At 39.2% G+C, this 17656-nt stretch overlaps 1 protein-coding gene across 15 annotated transcripts in view; it reads left to right on the top strand.

Annotated features, from left to right (window-relative positions):
• FTO (FTO alpha-ketoglutarate dependent dioxygenase) overlaps positions 1 to 17656 on the top strand; it is a 247898-nt gene that overhangs the window by 194860 nt on the left and 35382 nt on the right. The window contains exon 10 of one of the 15 annotated variants that reach the window (XM_080553051.1): positions 297 to 16500. The exons of the other annotated variants lie outside the window; for them this stretch is intronic. Within the exon in view, the coding sequence (XP_080409177.1) occupies positions 297 to 330 (34 nt within the window). The 3' untranslated portion in view covers positions 331 to 16500. Of the gene's footprint in view, positions 1 to 296; positions 16501 to 17656 lie in introns of those variants that run through there. 15 annotated transcript variants of the gene reach the window in all.

Below are 17656 nucleotides of genomic sequence, written 5' to 3'. Positions count from 1 at the left end.
GCGCATAATCGTTGCAAAAAATGCATAATCACAGCCATGTGTCTTCTATTTATCACGACAATTGAGTACCAAATTCATGGAGAATAGGGATTGAAAATTAATGCCAAGTACCTCTTAAATTCCCTGAAGGTATGTTAATTATATAAAAACTGCTCATAATAGGGTTAGTGGTAATGTAATAATTATAGATGTGTCTACAATTCTAAATTCTTTTGAGATCTGAACAACTCTGTGTTTAGGATCACACAGTATTAATTGCTAGGAACTATATTTCAACCCTGTTTTATTTTATCCAGAGAAATATTTCACAAAGGCTCGTGGGACTGCTGAAGTATCAAAGTGTTATTTTCAGAACCTTATATCCTGCACCCTGAAGCCTTTGGAAATGCTGTGTGCTTGAAGCCTCTCTGTAGAACAAGGTATCGCACTTTGCCACATTATTTAGTACAAAATCTCAGCCTTTAGAAAGCATAAAATGTAAAAGGGAGTAGGAAGGAAGTTGTTGATGCAGATATATCCAACTTTGTTAAGGGGCTCTTATCTCCAGTAACCAGCAACACACTGGGTTTTCAGAGCGCTGGTTATTACTGCCAGGCAGTGCTGCTCTGCAATTAGCGTTGGAGCACCTAGATAAGGGGGATATATAGGAATTAAAAACTGATAACATTAATGCAAACAAAGAAATTTAAACCTTTTGACCTCCTTTGTACTTGTTTATTTCTGAACTGAATCTTAGCAGAAGAGCAAAAAGATTTTGCATTCCAGTATGATTTCTTTTGGGTGGGGAATTATGTTAATAAATTTAGAAAGAAGCACCTAATTATATAACAGTTTGTACTGCTTCTCTTCTACACTTACAGATTTTATAAATGATACTGCACTCCTCATAAGCCTGGTCCTAAAAATCACCCAAAAGAAAGACAATGCACATCATAAAAGCAAAGAGGTTTTGATCCAAGTGGGAGTCTGCTGGTTCATTTTTAGAAGGTCAGATTGATAGACAAAATCTCACAGTCTAGATAGTGACTCTATCAAACTAATTCTTAAACACATAGTAGTACAATGAATTATTCCTGTCTTGGAAGTATGGTTTATGACCTTTCTGCCCCAGGTATTATTGCTGATTATTATCTGAGAATGGGTAGCAGCATGCTTTTTGTCTCAGTGGTTTTTGTGTGTGTGTGTGTTTTTTTAAACTCAGGTGTTGGTGGGTTTTTGTTTTTTGTTGATGTTTTTTAAGCAAATCTGAAACATTTAATACAGCAGATTTCTGATAAAATAATTTTCTCTCATAGCATGGGAATAAAGAACTGCTCTTCACCTTGCTTTTCTTTTAGAGATTATTGTTTAAACTAATATCTCGGGTTGTACAGATAAATATTCCTGTGACCTTTTGTTTGCTGCTATTTTCACTCTGATTTGCAGAGAAATGTGAGCGTTTTAGAATATTTTATTTTGCAAAATCTTCACTTGCTAATTGCCAGCTTTTCAGAAACAAAATGGTAGAATTCCTCATATGAAGCTGCATAAAAGATGGACCTATTTTGTATATAGAATATTGCCTGTCCTTTAGATCTATGTGTTTTGCTTATGGAATAAACCAAAGTAGGAGAGATAAACTAATATTTTGTATAAGCTCAGCCAGACAATACACATGATAAAGATGTTTCATCTTCTTATGTATGCAGAAAATATGAAAAATTGTAGTTTACACATATTTTCTCAATTCAAGTGTAAAATTGGGCCCCCAGATTGCCCTGGGCCACGGTGGTTGTGTTAAAGAAGCACTATTTACCTAGCAGCTGAGTGAAAAATGATCAGAATATTAGACTCATCTAGGCCACATTAAGGAGCCATTGCATTTCCCGACAATTTTATGCTATCTCAATATGAAAACAGAGCAATTTCAGCTCATATCAGGTTATGATCGGCAATTACAGTTGCATAATTCACCTAGTCGTCTCTTTTCAGGGCCTTTATTTTCCCTCTTGGTGACATTCCTGAGAAAGTGCCTGATAAAAATGTCATATATCATCCTGGCTTTAAAACTCGTAAGGGGGTAATCTGCTATGCCTTGCTGAGCCTATATTCATCACTAGGTTTTTGACTTGGAGGGGTCATGACACTCATAATTTCCTTTTTGATATTGTCCTCACTAGATATGACAAGGGGCTGTAAAAGCCGGGTTGTATGCTGTGGTTAAGAGCCGTTCCAGTGGGGCTCATCACTAGCAATAACAGTGCATTACTGTGGATTGTGCAGTAGTTGGCCGTTTCAAAGATAATTAGATTTGATGTCAACATTTCTTTATCACCTGCATCCTTTTGTGCATCTGCGTGTCAAGTTGTTATTTCCGGATTTATTAGCACCCTCAGAGCTACTATCTATCTGTCAGCCTGGGCGCTGTTTGTGTTGACAGTTGTAAAGTTAATTACTAGTACTAATGAGCAGCGGGCTTTTGGTGGACATGGCATTTTGGGCATTTAAAGCTGTAATTAGATTTTTTTTTCCTTTGTGTACAGCCACAGGAAAAATGCATAATAGGAAAAAGAAACTCAAACCGAGCACCCTGACCTCAAACCTCTATCTCCAATTTGACACTGTTTACAGTATCTCTAATTCAAAAAACTCCAAAAGGCAGCTGGCTCTGCTTTTTCCGATTTTTTCTTCCCATCATTAACTCTCTGAGTGTTTGTTTTATCATGTCATCCAAACTAAGCTCATAAAAAAGAAATATTTTCAGATTATTTTAATGAAAAACAGGTCCAGATAGTGTATGTATCAGACTTTCCCCGTTCTATAAAAGTATTCGTATCTTAGTACACGCAGTGAATTTTAACAGTATTGGGTTAAAAAATAAATTTTCAAGGACAGCAAAATTAGTCCATCTCCTGGATCCCTCCCAATTTAATAATATATTAAGTACAGCGAATGCGGAGTCCCTTATTGTTTATTAAAGAGTTATAAATCCAGAGTAATTTCAGTGAAGTGGGATTAACACAGGTGAAACAAAAAGAATTTTGATACTTATTTGCCTCGCGTACATGCTAAATTGCCTATCCTGTAAATTGCATTACCGGCTCTGTTATGTGATGTTCCAAGTAACATATAACTCATAGGATTTAGAATAATGGCACTTATATGTGACATATACTTTATGTAAGTATATTGTTTATTCTACTGCTGCAACTAAGAACCACTCCCTTGCTGCTGTTTCTATTTACTTTCTATTTATCATTATCTGCCATTTTGTTAAACAACTACCCTTCCCAGCCATAAATCATCTATAAAAATACTCCGTCTCAGAGAAAATTTCACCCTGGCACTGAAATGATGAGATAACCATTTTCATCTCTTGTTGAAGCATTGAGATTTATTGGGCTTTGATGGGCTACAGACCAGACATCACTCTCTGCTGAGCAGACTCCCACTTGCATTTATTCTTATTGCATTTAGCAATTCAAAATGGAGCTCCCCGGGTCCCCACAGAGCCCCTGCCCGCCGAGGTGGGGCGTGGAGCTGTGGTGTTATTGCTTTATATTAGATAAGGAGAGGACACACACAGAAGCGCGTGGTGATTCGGATGATTTTTTATTTCCGTTTAGCAGTGATGACAGAATGTCATAGTGAAATGACTTCAAAAGTCATTTTTCCCTCTGCCCTGGTTCTGCAGCCTTGTCCCTCGAGGGCACTTCCATTGTACAGTTATATTAATTCTGCTAACTTTCAGACTTCATTGCTGACAATAGGCCTTTTGGCTTTCTCAGACTATTACATTAAATTTCCCATCAAACCATGTCAGCCTCTGAGGTCAGAGATTCCAGGAGAAGCTTTAGATATTTTGCCTTTTGACTCCGTGGGCAGGTAGTGCTAAATTGCTTTTAGGTTTGTTTTCCCGGCGTCAGAAGCGCCACCAAGCCGCCCCGGGAGCTCGGAGCAGGAGCAGGGCTGGAGGGGACGCCCGGACACCCAGCGCCACGTCTGGGGGAGCACTTGTACTCATGGCCACGCCGGGGAGCAGCCGCCCTCAGTCTTGCTGCAGCTCAGCCAGCTGAGCTTTGCCCTGCCTTTCACACGCACACCCTCGGCATTCGCTAAAGGCTTGTCCTACACACAAAAGGCTTTTTATTTTTATCTCGGTGTATATTTAATGGGGACTAGCTTTGCTACCGGCGCCCAGCAGTTCATTCAGCATCTTTATGCAAGAAAGGAGTAATAGCCTTTAGCTTACAGGTAGGGAAACTGAGGCACGCAGCGGCGAGCTGTTCCAGCAGGGTGAGGGAGCACAGGAATAGCTGCCGCGCCCAGAACAGCTTCCTGGAAGCTCTTGGAACAACTGGAGTGCGGTGGACTTAAAGAAAGCAACACTCACTTACATGAAACATGGTTCAGTTGAGAACCAGCAAAATCCTAGATTGTACCGAGTGATGAGCACCAAGTAGTGTTCAGGTTACTGAGCAAGCCTTGAGGCTGAAGCATGCTTTTTGAATACATTCATCAAGAATCTCAGCTTTCTCCAAATGTTGCATAAATTGTTTTAACTTGATGCTTTTTTTTTTCCCCTCTTTGGAATGTTTTTGTGTTATGGGAAAAAATATTTAAACCCGCCTTTGTCTGATAAGATTTTTAATTCATCATGGGTTTACAGCCAGCACCGGACCCGAGGAACTGTTATGTAAAAAAGGTGTTAGTGCATGCAGAATACAATTAGGTAAAAAGTGCAACATACAATAGGAAGATAAAAATAGGCTTTGTATGTCAGAAACATAGCAAAAAAACTATCAGCTCTGGTACCATAGAGAATTCTACAAAATCAGGATGCACGGCTGTCTCACTACTTTGAATTTGTAGTCATGTTTTCTGTGTTTAGAAAACAGGAATTCTGCAGTGTTTTCTTCCCCAAAAAATAGTATTTAAAAATAAGGCAGAGGAACAGATGTTCCACACAGAAAGATTTCCCCCTGCAAACAAACTCTGCTGATTTTTCGTGGCACTGCCGGAGGAGCAGAACTAGCAGGGCCGCAGTTAGCAGCGAGCATTACGCACCCCTGCTGGAATGCGCGGGTGTTCGGGGTGATGGGCGGGTGGCAGGGCTGGAGAAAGATGAGCTTGGAAAGGCAGTGTCGATGTGTTACTACCTGCTTGCAGCCATAAGGATAGGGAATCATTTGTGACACTCTGGGGACAATTTTGTCACCCTGACAGTAATGCTGTTATGCACCAACTTGACACACAGGAAGAATCCATAAAGACAGATAAGTAACTGTGAAAGTGGCTGGGGATCAGCCGGAGTGCCACCACTCACCTGCAGTGACAAATAGATAGTCATGAAGGATTGAAAATCCTGCCCAACACAGAGATATGTCAGTCCAGAGCCAGCATCCTGCATGGTTACACAAGGGCTGCAATAAAAATACCCGTAAGACGCACACACAGACGAGCCCCCAGGCATACGGACGGGGAGGTTAACTTCAAAGTGTGTTTGTAGCAGTCTGCTTTGGAGGCTTTTTTTTTTTTTTGGATACTTGACGTCTTTCACAATTGGGCAAGATTCTGATATTAATTACATTTGGTTGGGCTGATTCCTGCAGTTTTAATTTAAATCAGTACAGGTTAACATTGACACGCGATGCAAACGAGAATTTGGCCAATGTGATTTTAGTGGGAGCCGATGAGTCTGTTTCTAGGTGTCTTTTTTTTTTTTTTTTTTAGTAATTGTTTTATACCAATAGAGGTCCCCATCTGCAAATCAAATGAAACTTGTGACTGTTAACAAATACGTTCTGCTTTTTAAAAATGTTGTACTTCAGTTGTTGATCTTAGCCATGGGTCATAAAAATCAGTACCCAACCCCTTCTCCTTTAATATGTTGGAGAGTGTCTTAATTTCTGCTGCAAATGAATTTCTCTTTGGAAAAAAAATATTGACTTGAAGTTTTAAAAATATTCTTTAGAAAACAAATGATACGTCCAGTGCTATTTGTTGTTTGTTTCTTTAAGAGAAAGAGATGTAATCTAACCTTCAAGGCCGCTTCTGAATTCAGTCACTTTTCGTGACCTTGTTTTCATTATTCCTGTTGGATAAATTAAAGTTTATTTCTCAGGGAAGAAATGAGTTATAAACAAAGACAGAAGTTGTGTTTTAGTTTTGTTTTGTTTAGTTTATAAACTCTACTTTCTCCCTTTCCCCCTCAGCCTAGCCACTGGCTTTCACTTCTAAGAAATGATCCATTTGAGACAGTCTCTGAAGTCATTTTGATCCTCAGCACATGTGCTCAGGATTATTTTTTCCAATCTTTAATATTTTTTCTTCCAAAATGGACATTCATTGTTGAGCCCAGAGTTCCCGTGCACACTGCCAGTATCTGGATAACTTCTGCAGTGCACAGAACTGGTGCCGGTTCCCTCTGCTCGGGTACCTGTACCCAGCTCGGACAGCCCCAAGCGCCAACCCCGGCTTCTTTGCTGAGCACTTGTGTACATCAGAGGCAAGCCTGAGTTGCTTTAAGTATTTATTCCGTACTCCAGTAGTTTCGTTTTCATTCTTTGCTTCTTTGGCATAGTCTTGGGCACAGACTTTCTGGATGGTTTATGCAAGGTGGGACATGGTGTATTTGGCCGATAAAAATTGTCTCCAAAAAATGATCATGCATATATAACATAAGTTTATAAATACCAGCCTATTGCACAAATGTTCAGGAGATGAGCCCCCCTACCCTCCCAATCATTACTAACATAAACCTTTTTAGATTCTAAAGGACCATTTTTCATGTTTTTTCAGCTTTTATTTTGGTGCGGGTAGGGTTTGGACTTCCTTTACAATCTTGAACATTAAAGCCCTTTTAAAGCAGAGGTTAAGAGTTATATGTTATTCCAAGTCCAAGAACTTCTTATTTGAGAAAGATGCAGCAAACACTCTGAAACTTACATTAATTAACTTGAATTATAAGAATTAGCAAAGCAGTGTCTAACCTTTTCCCATTTTATCATATTTTTGCAGTTACAATTATTTGAGCTAATCACAATATAGGTCACTTTTTTTTTCACTAGAAGATGCAATGTTAAAAGCTAAAAAATTCCACGGAAAATATCTCAGTTTTAATAAAGCAAAATCTGTTTAATTTTGTATGAGTTTGATCTGAACTATGATAGTTCAGGTTTCTGATTATTCAAAAACATTTCATTCTGCGTGATTTGAAATTGTCTCCTATTTTCTTCTGCTTGTTCAGCTTTTTGGCAACGGCACTATTATCTTTGATGCATTTTGGACTTTGTATGATAAAGCCATGTAATGGCCTGTAGGAGTTAAATGACTGAATAAATTATAGGAGATGTAGTCTCCTACGAGGAATGTTGACCACAGACCTGCCACGATTCCCACCAAGCTGTATGTCACCATAAGGAATTCAGTTCAGTGTTTCAGACTGAAAACCAAGGGTTTCTGCCCACTTCTGAGTGAGCATTGCAATTTGGAATTATTTGGGCATTATTTGATTAAAAAAAAATGCAATATATAAAAAAGCAATGGAAATTTCAGGATTTCCTCTGGCATAGAAATTCACGTTTTCATTCAGCTCTATGCAATATGCCATTGCCAAAGCAATTCCCTTCTATACTCAATTGCCCTTGTTGGTTGAACTGAATGCTAATGGAGGAGCTTTTATCTCATTCAGAACATATTAGTCAGAACCCAGAGAGCAAGAGGATACTGCCAAAAGGTGTCTTGCATTGACAGCAAAACTTCTAGCTCTAGAGCTCCTCTTTTCCATTTCCATTCTAATCGTGGCTTTGAGTTGGGGAGGGAAAATGCAGTTATTTCTTGTCACCTCTTAGGAATATGAAGAAAATAACATGTTTGTTTCCCTTTATCCTTCTCTGTTCATCATGCCTTTCACTCAGAAGGCACATGATGACTGCAATTCTTGTGCTTTAAATGGTGCTAAAGCAATAGTTGTTCTTTACTGCTTCGTGGATTTGCAAAGAGACTTGGAAGAGATACTCTATAGTTTTATTCTCTCTTCATAAATTCATGAAAAAAAATTGAATGTGATCATTTATTTATTTTATATATTGGCTGCAGAAAGATGTTAGAAGCATTTTATAATATACTTTAGAAAACTGATAATAGGATATTTGTGTTTCTAATGCTCACATTTATTTAGATACTGTTCATGTTGTCTAGGTGTTCTGAATGTTTTCCATTTATGTGTCCATATTTTTCCATTGAAAACAAAAATGAAGCTATGTTGTTCTGCCCCAGCTTGATGTGTAATATATGCCTATATAAAATATGTGCACGATATGCAGTCAATATATTGGTAATAATGACTTATGTTTCTAACTGTATGTCATCTTAAAGCACAATGGTGTAATAGAAAATTTTTGAAGACTTTAGGCATTTTGTTCTTCATTTGATCTTAGTCAACACAGCACTAGGTTTTGCTAGTAAATACATTTGTCATCAAGTCTTATATTTTCAGCCTGAGTGTTTGACAATGAAAAGCTGAAGTCGTAGTCTGACCAAATTTGCTTCTGCAATCTGAGGTGCAGCACTATTTAATGCCTACAAAATTAAATGGGAAAACTGAGGACAGTTCAGGAAATTAACTTATTTTTTAATTGACTTGATCCCAATAAGTGAATACTTACTGTGTTGCACTGACTTGCCATGTCACTATGTGAATTTGTGTCATTTTTTGTCACTTTCGAGGTTACTACAAAATCTAAATGGAAAAAAAATGCAGATTCCCCCTCCAAAAATGCAATGTATTAGTAATTTTGTGGCAGGAGACTTACAAGGCTATAGACGGTTTTCTGGAGCACTAGATATCTGTCTTTATGCTTTATACATAAGGAAATAATAACTTCAGCTGTTATACGTAGTCATCTGACATGAAGCTGGGTATTTAATTTTTTTGCTGGGGATACTGATCCAGAGTTCTTCCAAAGAATCATCCCTGGGAATCAGGAAAACCAGACTTAGGTTTACTTCCAAACTTGCGATCATTTGATAGTTCAAGCTGCTGCAGCAACCATCTTATCAAACATTTTATGATAGACACTTCAAACCATAATCTCTTAGGTAGGTCCCTAATCATGTGAGTACTGAAAGTACTAGTGGGATCACAAGTGGCAAATGTAGTAAATTTTTTGTACTGATTTGATATTTCATTTATTGTAGGACTTTGTGATAAGTAGTTATCTGTGGAAAGTTTCTACTAAGAAAGTTCTCAGAGAGCCAGCACTGGTCATTGTGCTATATCTGGGTATGACACATTAGTAAGCCAAGCATTTCTGTATTGTATGCTAGCAAGTTGAAATATTTACAGTAATTGGACATTTATTCCATAAATCTGTGTGCACAAACGTGCATATAATGCAGAGGATGTCTAAGGATCCATTTAGCAGAGTATCCCTCTCCTGCAGTGACCATGAGCAGATGTGTAGGGAAGATCAAGACAGGACAATTATTTGTGATATTATATTGTTTGATATTTAGTCCCACATTTAAAGTCCCACAAATAATTAAATAATTAAATAAAGTTAAATAGTTAAATTCTTCCATTTCCTTTAAATCTTCAGACTCATGCACCATGAAGTGATTTCTTTCCTAGACTGTTACCCCAGTTGAGGCCACTGCTCTGTTGGAATCATGTAGGGGTAGGTACAGCGTGTGGGGTGGTAAAAACCCAACCCTCGTTGTGAGATGGAGAACTGGAAATTCCTTGAGAAGCATTGGGCAACAGTGAGTAATGGAGATAAGGGAACGGAGAACTGGGGAATCGTGGGGAGGCAGCATGTGGGTAGCACTCGGCTTTAACCAGGTCCTGATCAGTGGCAGGTGTACTAACATAGGCAGAGTTACTTGCATTTAGAGGTGTTACCAAGCCATTCCCACATCAGCCCCAATCAGTTTTACCTCATTAATCCTATGTAGTGGAACCCAGGTGCAGCTTCCAGTGCCTTGTACCTTCAGCTTTCTTGCTCATCTGTGTGCTCCTGCACATCTCAAGCTCTGCAGCGTTCTCCAACAACTCACTTTACAAATTCCTTGCTCTTTGTTTTCCTTTCTTTTTACTACTGTCTTCCACAGCCTTTATAGTTCCTCTCAGTAGAGAAGGCCACCCAGCTGAAAACCCTGGCTAAATCTGGAACAAAGTGATCTTTTATTAAATCAATTCCTGGAAAGAAATGGACTCTTCCTACTCCAGTCACAGAGGCTGGAGTGCTCACTTTAGAAAGGCTGTGACGGGTCCCCTTGTTTATGGTACCAAAAAAAAAAAAAAAGGAATGTCTGCTGTGGTCCATCTGTGCTCCTTGCAGCGAAGCCCCAGCAAGGACTGGTCTGTCCTGGTTAAGAGCTTGCTTGCATCTGTTATGTCCTTGGTATTCTTTCTCTTTGCCCTGTGCGGGGCAAAATCCCTCTGTTCTTAGGAGTGCTGATATTGAATGTCCGTGTAACGACTAAACCAGGACTATGTAATTGTGTCCAAGGGAAGGGAAGGGAAGGAAACCTGGCTTTGTGGGTGTTTGGTTAGAGACAACCACAGTGTTTCCAACCAGTGGCTGAAAATTTGGGAAGAGAGCTTTCCACTGAATGTGTGGTGCAGACGCAAGGAATTGTTTCACAGGAATTAGTAACAAGACCTGCAGTAACAAGACACCAGACAGCTTCTTCTGCAGCCCAGCTCGGGGCTATGGACAAAAGGAGCAAAGACAGTGTCGCTCCTGGGGCTTGCAGAGCTCAAACCCTCAGGTACAAACCAAGCAGACTGTAAATAATACACATAGGTTACAGGCATTATTTTTTTCCTATAATTAGCTATGCAAATCCAGTATTCTGTCTCAGGGCAGATCTGTGACCATATAGTGCATTCCTGTCATGTGGAAAATTTCTGTGTTTTACTCCCTCCTCCCAAAAAGGAGCTACTCAGTAGAGTTTCCGAACTTCCAAACTGTTTCTTGCTAATTTATTTCAAGCAAAGTGCATTTTATAGGCTTATCTACTAATTCTTTTGATGAAAACACAAGCGAAACTCAACCAACTTGAACAGGTTGAATGCCACATCTGTGCAGAAGATAGCAGCACACTTATTTATGGCTCGAAGAAACAGAGTCTAAATTAAGGCAGCTATTGCTATAGAGTGGATAAGCGGCCATTATGAATTATCCTTAATTATAGCGATTTCCTAAACTAATAAACCTGCTAAATCTTTATTGCAAAGGTTAGTTTACACAGTGCATATAAAATCCGCATGTGCTACGCATCAACCACCAGCTGTCTGACAGTGTGTTGCTATTGCAGTGAGTGTTCACATAAATTTTATGTTGGTTATATTAACAGTCAGTCCATATCACTACCCACAGATGCCAGTAGACATAAAAATTGCTCTCCAGTGAGCCTAAATATCCCTAGAAGCTAGTTGTGTCTAATGTTCCATGTAGTATTTGTACGTGAAAGCAGCAGATTGAAAAGTTATTTACAGATGAATATTTCAATCCAGTTAGTTCATACTGGCCTACTTAGCCTTCTTTGCTGGTTTATTTGTATGCTAAATAATTCACTAAAGGTTCTTGTTTACTTTCAAAAGTATTTTCTATGAAATGCAAACAATAGAACCAACTTTAGGTGCTCAAAAGGCTAAACAGCCCTATTTTCAAATGCAGGTCAGGGCCGCAGACAGCATCTTGCAGATGGGCTGTCACTCACAGTTTTACCCATTTAGTTGCTGCTTTTTTTAAAGAATTGCTGAGATTTGATGTTTTCATATGATTTTTTGGCAAGAATGGATTATTTCTTCTTAATTTATCCTTTTTCATGGACAAATGGGAAGTCCTTCGGAGTCTCCCCATTAACCAGACAGTGCTGGCAGCACCCAGCATGTTGTGTGCTATTCAATGGATCCGTGACAGTGCATGGGACTAGCAGGTGCAGTAGATACGTGCTTTCTACTGCTGTAGGACATAAATACTTCATTTTTTGTATGAATTTCTGTTGTACATTTGCTTGCCATTCATTGTATACATTGGTTTCTTTTAATCAGATCACTGGACAAACCTGGCCAGTGTCTGTTCTCTCGCAGATACCCAGGGACCAGAAACTTAGGAGTGCTGTGAATGCAGTGCTATCTAGACCCCAGAGTTCATCCATGTGCTAACTTTATTTTATAATATTGATTTTATCATTTTTGCTGTTTGTAATAGGAGTTGCTTTATTGATATTTACTCAACCCCTCTTTGTGCAGGCGCTGTAGAGTACTTTGTTGCAAGTATTGACATACATCTGCTGGTTGCATCACCACCATCAGCTTATTTCACCCAAATGGTATTCAGATGCTGTAATTGTTTCTTGGTATTGATTTCAGATTGCCTTTATAACGGTCTTCCAAAGACCATAGCACACGTGGTGAGTCTGGCTAGTTTCAATTCAACTGTTTCAACAACAATATGAATCACACCTATTAAAATTGCAACAGCTTAATATTTTAAGTCTAGTTTTGCTTCACAAAGATCTCTCAAGTACGACTGAGACCAGTCAGCTCTTTGGAGATCATGAAGGAGTATCTTAACGCTTCCTAAAGATTAGTTGGTGATTTTTGCAGGCATTCTGAGCTATTCATGAATATTCTATCACAATACTAGGGGTTTTATACTGGCAACGGTGACCTATTTTTGAATAAGATGTATAGTTGCTTGGGTTTAGGTTCACAGAAACATTTAAGAACCTGATATTTTGATGCCTGCATGCCTTGCTGTTTGTGAAATGAGGCCTTTGGGGCAGATCTCAAACAATTGCTAGAAATGGGTGAATAGTGCAAAATACCTTCTGCAGCCATTTCTGTAAAGAATGACTGATTTCACTTTGTTTACGCTCGAGTCCCTTTCAGTCTTTTCACAGATTTGCGAATAAGTTAACTGGCCAGAGTGCCATGGAAGCACATCCCTTCCGCTGTATCCCCCCAAGAATGAAAACTTAGATTGTGAAATTAAAATATTTGCACAAGGAAATACCCAGCCGTGAAGCAGAAGCCTATTATATCACCTAGTAAAATTAACCAATAGAACATGTATAACACATGTTAGCATCTACTGACTGTTATCAATTAGATTTTTATTTATTTTTTTACTCAACAGCAGTAGATCATAATCTTTATCCTCATTTTCCATAATAATAGGAAACCTGAAATAACCTTAGGAAAAAATAAAAATAAAATAGTTGGCGTAAAGTACAGGAAAAATTCTTCACTTGTGCCACTAAAATGTGAGCTGCTGAATTATTACCTACTGGACTGCTTCTGCATTTTGTGCAGCAAATGCTCTGTTACCACAATAGTTATAGAATTAGATATCTATGGAAAACATCTCCTGGATGAAGTGTAGTTCTTAAAATTAATGTGCATGCTTATTTTTGAAAGCTGCCTTGCATTTTGCATAAAAAAGGATGGTAAATAAAATACAACTAAATATAGAATCCCTATGGAGGTTAATGGGACTTTGCTCCAAAAGCACATAGGCAATTTTGAAAATTCCACTTTGCATTAGGAAGGTAAATAAATAAATAAAAAGAATATTTCATAAACATGCAAGAGTGTATGTTTATGTTGAGGAGCAACTTTGTTCCACAGGGAATTAGTTTTCCCAAAAGGAGCCAAACTGAACATTGTTAGTATTAAAATACAAAACCCAGCGATATTTGCCAAAATATCAGCAATCAGATTCAGTCCTCATGTGACTGCATCAGACAGAAGACTTGGTCCCCCAGTGCTAGCTGAGGGGTAAAGACAAATCAGCAGTACTTCTGCAACAGACAAGTGAAGGAAAAAGGAAGCCTGTATGAAATATTACTGTACTTGTTGTGAGACAGCATTCTTCTTCAGAAACTGTCCTGGTTGTCAGTGCTGTCCTACAGAATACACAGATTTAAGGAAATTATTCTGTGTAATTTTATAAGGAAAAAATACATAGATTTCTCTCTAATTCATGCACTGAGACAAAGCTTACGAGGAGCTAAATTACCTGCTTTATGCTACGTTGTATTTTGATAAGAGAGGCTAAACACTGAGCAAGTCTACTAGCTATGTGGGAAGCAGCATTTTCTGACGGAGGAGCGTGGCATCCTCGTGCTGATTTTCCACTTCCCACCTTGTGAGGCCCCTTCGTGAATTCAGGGGACATTTCCTCTGGTTGAGGAGCTCAGGACTGGGCCCCGGCCTCACCAGCTAATTGGGCAGAGAGCTGGCAAAGGGAACACGCGAGACACGCGTCGGAAGGGAGGCAGACAGGCATCCTGCAGCAACTAATTCACCCACGTAACACATCTTTGAACTGTCTGAGGCATACCTAACTGTTTACATGCTACCAACAGGAGTAAATAGGCTGAACAGAAGGAAGAGACAGAGTTGCTGTGAATAAAGAAAAAGATTACAAGACAGCCCATCTGCTAGCGAGTACCTGTCACCTCCAGTTACAAACCCAGCAGCCCTACCTCAGAGCAACCAGAGACCAGTTTATTATTCAAACGAGAGAGAGAGAGAGCGCAGCTAACTTAGCCCTCCGCTCTCTGTCTGGTACGGTGTCAAAACATCAGTTTGGGGGAATCTCGTGGACAGAATAGCGAGGGTAAGGTGACTCTTAAACTCTAACAAGAAAATCGCTAAAAGAACTTACAGCTTCATCAAAGCTAAGTGGCTGTCCTCGCTAATAGCTGCGAAAGGGACTGAACGTGCTGGCTGTTGGGTGCAGACGAGAATCCTGCCAAGGAAGACACTGCTGGCACTGGGAAGGAGAATTATATTAATAGCTAAGGTAATCTTGTTATCCTTAAGAATCCTGATTATAATCATTTTTAAAAAAACAACCACCTGTTTATTTTGTCATTGTGCTGTACAGCTGACAAAGGCACTTTCAGAGGGCCTTAAATTAAGCCACTTCATTTTCTCTTTGTAATACCTATTGCTTTATATCTACACATATTATATAATAGGTACAGTAATGCCTGTTGTCTTTGGAACCCTGTCGTTTGTGCCTACAGCCAGGTGAAGTTTCTCTCCTGCCATTAACATCGTCAAGGTCAGGTGGAGTGGTCGCAGTCAGTTTTCACTGCTCTTACAATGTTTTTGTTTTATCTAGCGTCCCTTGGAGAACAGACAAATTGGGTGCATGCATGTAGCAGGCCATCTTGACATTGATTTTTGAAGCTTCATTAGATAAATGCTGACATCATAGATTGATGTCTCTTTAAAACAGTGCCTCGCACAGAACCATTGGGGGAATCAAAAATATTGACTTCCCATGTTTGTGCAGAAGGCCCACTGGAGAGCTCCTGCATTAATGGGTCCATCAATTTGGGTGTTCTTTAATTATTCTAATTGTACACCTTGCAGCTGGAAACTGAATTTATTAGCACTTCTGGCTAGGTAGTTGCACCTTTGGCAGAAAAAAAAATAGCAGTGGATGATAGTGACTTTCGTCTACTTTGTCATTACATCTTGAATTACTCGCTAATTTGTTATTATTATTATTTGCTTTATTATGGGCTAGTATGCCTGTGTAATGTGGTGGTAAAAATGAATAGGGCTGTGGTGATGGGCCCATACAGAGGCCATGGGGCTATATGGTACTTTAGAGAAATACATGCTGGTAAAATAAAGTTGATGGTTTTGTTCATGTTTAACCCCTCACCCTGGTACCATCAATAGATTGAAGACATCATTTGTATCTGCAAGTGTTTGTTTAATTAAGACCTCCTAAAAATCTTTGCTATTGATTCATTCCATTATCTTATTGATTAACTGCACTGGATCATGTACTTGCTCTTTAGTGGAAGGCAACAGTTTCAGCCTGCTGTCATTTATCCACAGATGTGAACAGTAAGCAATGTTCAGCATCCATGTCTGCCAAAGTGTCTTGTGTTTTAATGAAGTACTGGCTGCAATTCCCTGTATTACATGAGAAAAGCCAGTTGTCTCCTGCTGGTGGTGTGACCAAGCATAAAGGTTTTCTTCCAGTTATTCATAAAGCAGCTGCTTACCAGGGAATGTTAGAAAGTTGTGCTTTGCGTTTGTATGTTAAAATCTAGAGGTTTCAAGTCAGGGCAGTAAATTAACACAGATGACCTGCGTATTTAATTTCCATGCATTTGGATTATTTTTTTCTTTCCTGGAACATAATGCAAAGCAGGACGTTTCTGTAATATGATGTCGTATTTGTACCTCGCAGCCTCACCTTGGGGAGTTTGCTGCATGACCTAGTATTAATGTATGGGTATATCTGATAAAAGCATCACACCACTACCTCTCTGAAGATTTTTCTCAGGAAAATAATTCAGTCAATACCATGCTGACTGCTGAAGAATTGGACTCTGGCTACATTTGTGCAGCCGCCTGTGCTCTTGTTTATCAGCTCTTTGCTGTCTTTGTACAGCCAGGTCCCTTCCTTACACCGGTGTGATGGCAACGTGGCACGTGGTGCCTTATTTTACAATTCCAGAAATGAGTTTCCGTGTCGGAAGTGGGAATCTGAGTAGGCAGAGTAGTGGTCTTAGAAATGCTCACGCCGCCTCTCAGTTTTTTAGGGGATACCATTAGTAGCAAGAAGGTTGTGGTGACTGACAGTAAAATTATGGGTAAGTTTAAAGTGAAGGAAAAATCCTAGCCCTGCATTTTCTCCTTCTGTCTTGACATTTGAGTGACAATCCAGATTGGTCTGGAGTAACTGCCAATATGTCAGTGGAAAATTTTAAAACATTATGCATGCCATACTGAAGTGTTTCATAGGAAATAGGGCACATATTCTTTATTTTCACATGCAGCTCTTTCTTGACATTTCCAGTGTACTGTATGTACTGTGGGTGGTCTCTTGGTGAATGCCAGCGGGTTCTTTGTTGCCATTGTGAAGGGAGGTCTCAGCAACTCCCCCCGTGACAAAATAGCTACTTTTTTCCTCCCTTTTTTATATAAAATGAAAACTCCAGTTGGGCTGTTTTAAAATTCTAGTTCAGTTGAGACTTTTGTGTTTAGTTAAGTTTATATATCTGCTGGCATGCGTTGTTAATTTAAGCCAAACCCTCAGCTTTACCTTGGCAGAGAGACTGATTTTGTTGGGTTCCCTGCACCCTGTTAAATGAGCTAGTACCAAAACAACATCCAAAGGACAAATGACTGTGTTCTGATTACTTTTCAGGGTCTTTGATGGCAGCAGTAAGTCCTGACTCAGCCTTTAAGATACCTTAGTATGGTAATTTTCAATGCCTCAGGTTATTTGTAACTGCAGAAATACTAAAATTAATCACAAAGAAAAAAGTTCTTTAAGTTCTGGTTCTTTAAGCCATCTCTGAGAGCATTCACACGTGTGGAGTTTTTTTGTTTTTCTTTTTAGGATCCATTTATATGTAAATAATCTCTCCTGTTAAGATGTGAAATTGTAATATTTATGATATAAATATGTAATGTATAATATTTGAGAAGTTGCTAGCTAAATTCTGAAATTGTACAGGACAGGGTAGAAAGGACTGTCTTGTTGCAGGGAAGTCCTTTTTCTCCCTTCTGGTCCAAAATGGTGAATTTCTGCATATTTAACCCTGCTAGCTTCATTGCTCTGGTGCTACTGCTACGGGAGATGTGGCAGTCTCTCTGGTGATATCCTGGAGGGATAGAACA

The sequence above is a fragment of the Anser brachyrhynchus genome (genome assembly GCF_964034855.1).
Source record: "Anser brachyrhynchus genome assembly, chromosome: 12".
Classification (NCBI taxonomy): Eukaryota; Metazoa; Chordata; class Aves; order Anseriformes; family Anatidae; genus Anser; species Anser brachyrhynchus.
Note: the sequence above shows the minus strand (reverse complement) of the source record. Positions and strands in the feature narration are given on the sequence as shown.